General features: G+C 35.7%; 1 protein-coding gene across 1 annotated transcript; it reads left to right on the forward strand.

Moving 5' to 3' along the window:
- Window positions 1-209: 209 nt before the first annotated feature.
- LOC101989123 (olfactory receptor 4C15-like) lies at window positions 210-1145 on the forward strand. Its single transcript, XM_013352292.1, has one exon. The coding sequence runs from the start codon at window positions 210-212 to the stop codon at window positions 1143-1145; it is 936 nt and encodes a 311-aa protein (XP_013207746.1).
- The last annotated feature ends 1368 nt before the right edge of the window (window positions 1146-2513 follow it).

Raw genomic sequence — 2513 nt, forward strand, 5'->3', positions numbered from 1 at the left:
TAAAAATGTGTATATATGTATATAAATATATATATATATCCTCTTCAATTCAGTTAGTGATGTATATGTGTTGGGCAACGTACTTTTTTATATTCTCAATTAAGAAAAAAATTATTTACTACTACCCCAACTTGATGATAATAGCATACTTATTTGAAGCATTTTTTTCCTACTATTCACAGATTCACTTCTACATTCTCCTTGAAATTATGCAAAACCAGAGTTTTGTAACAGAGTTTATATTTCTTGGACTTTCACAGAACCCTAAAGTCCAGAAAATAGTTTTTATTGTATTTTTCTTCATCTACATTGCAACTGTTGGGGGCAACATGATAATTGTGGTGACCATTGTCTGTAGCCCAGCACTGATTGACTCCCCTATGTACTTCTTCTTGGCATTCTTGTCACTACTGGATGCATGCTTCTCTTCTGTTATCACACCAAAAATGGTTGTGGACTCCCTCTATGAAAAGAAAACCATCTCCTTTGGCGGATGCATGGCACAGCTCTTTGCTGAACACTTCTTTGCTGCAGTAGAAGTGATTGTCTTGACAGCCATGGCCTATGACCGTTATGTGGCCATTTGCAAGCCTCTTCATTATTCTTCCATCATGACGCAAAGGCTCTGTGCTGGTTTAGTGTTGGTATCTTGGGCAGGAGGCTTTTTGCATTCTATCATACAAATTATCTTTACTTTGCAATTACCCTTCTGTGGACCCAATGTCATTGATCATTTCATGTGTGACTTGTTCCCATTACTGGAACTTGCCTGCACTGATACACATATATTCGGCTTTTTGGTGGTGGCCAACAGTGGGTCTATCTGCATAATAATCTTCTCTATTTTACTTGTATCCTATGGTGTCATCTTGTTCTCTCTTAGAGCCTATAGCTCTGAAGGGCAATGGAAAGCTCTCTCCACTTGTGGATCCCACATTGCAGTTGTGGTGCTGTTCTTTGTTCCCTGCATATTTATATACGCCCGGCCTCCATCTGCATTTTATTTTGACAAAATGGTGGCAATATTTTACACTATCCTAACTCCCTTGCTCAATCCTCTGATTTACACTTTTAGAAATAAGGACATGAAAAGCTCCATAAAGAAACTGTGGAAGAGATTGATGGAGGTGTCTGATGGAGACTGAGATGTAGAACTTTATAAGAGCCATAGTCCAGCTCTGGATGAGGACAGGGTATGAAGTGGGTGTATGCAAAAGCAGTAAAGGAGAATTAAGAAATAGGAAACCTTTTTATTTTCACTTTATAGGAAATGGGCAGAAGGAAGTACATCCTGTGACCTACTATGGAAACCTGTATCTCTGATAGACTTTATTATACACAAATCATTTCTTCATAGATTTTCTAAAGTCTTTTTGGACTAAATAAGCATATCAAAGTAGAAGAGGAAAAATGAGCAAACGGCAGAGCTCATAAGAACTATGATCTACATTATAATAAAATTAGTTCTTTTAACTCAATGTCTTTTTCCTGAAAATTAGTGTCACAAAGCTTGTGGTTACAGAAATATTACACAGAATGTCTCTAAGTTTAATTAAATTAATAGATCAGAAGTTATTTCATATAACCTCTTCTATCAAGCTTATCTTGTATTATTTTATTACCCTACTATAAGGAATATCTGATTATTCTACGGAAACATAACCACTCAGTTCCTTTTTAATTTTTCTTTTTCTTCTCTATTTGTCTTTCATATCTGATATGAGACCACAACCTTTCCTTTGACTTTTGAAGTTATGTGCTCTGCTTTTTATCCTTTATGCATTATCAGAAAAATCTTGATCTGAGAATTCTGCTCAGGAAACCGGGCAGTTCACTAAACCAGAATATTTCCTGTTGTGTCTTTGTAGTAAATCTTTGTTTCAAATTCTTCCCTGTCTTTATTAAAATCCTGGAAATGTTAAAAGAAAATCAAAATGCCTAAAACTTCTCACTTTACTTTCAGGAGGGTACCAAGGCTTTTCATTAGATTTATAATAAAAATATCTTCCTACCCATGATAATTCAGTGTTTCTGAGGCACAAGGTGAAAACCCAATGATTCATTTTTAGTTAGTAAGCTTCTAAACTTTCCCTAATCTTTTTCTTTAATGTCTTTTCCCAGATCCTGTGTCTCATGTTTACTAATACCACTTAAATAATATGTTCTATAGAACACTCAATAGTTTGAATAGCTGATTCTCCTAGGTGGACTACCATAGGTTTTGTTCTTTTAATATCAGATTTTATAAGAATTGCTACATTAGCCCATATCTAGCTGTGAGAAACACTGAATAGCAAGGTTGACAAATAATAAACACGTCAAAAACACAGGCAAGAGTTTTGCTGTAAATGCCACCAAGGGCAATGAAGAGCCAGTCCAAGTTGTTCAAGCACTGGTGCTTTGATAAGTAGTGCCTTCAAGATGCTTGGCACTGCAGCATCAGTAAAAAAGCCAAGATGATTTTGATAAAGACGTTCTGAGTTCACTTTGACTATAACAAGTTATGCCTATCA

Source organism: Microtus ochrogaster, linkage group LG9 (genome assembly GCF_000317375.1).
Source record: "Microtus ochrogaster isolate Prairie Vole_2 linkage group LG9, MicOch1.0, whole genome shotgun sequence".
Classification (NCBI taxonomy): domain Eukaryota; kingdom Metazoa; phylum Chordata; class Mammalia; order Rodentia; family Cricetidae; genus Microtus; species Microtus ochrogaster.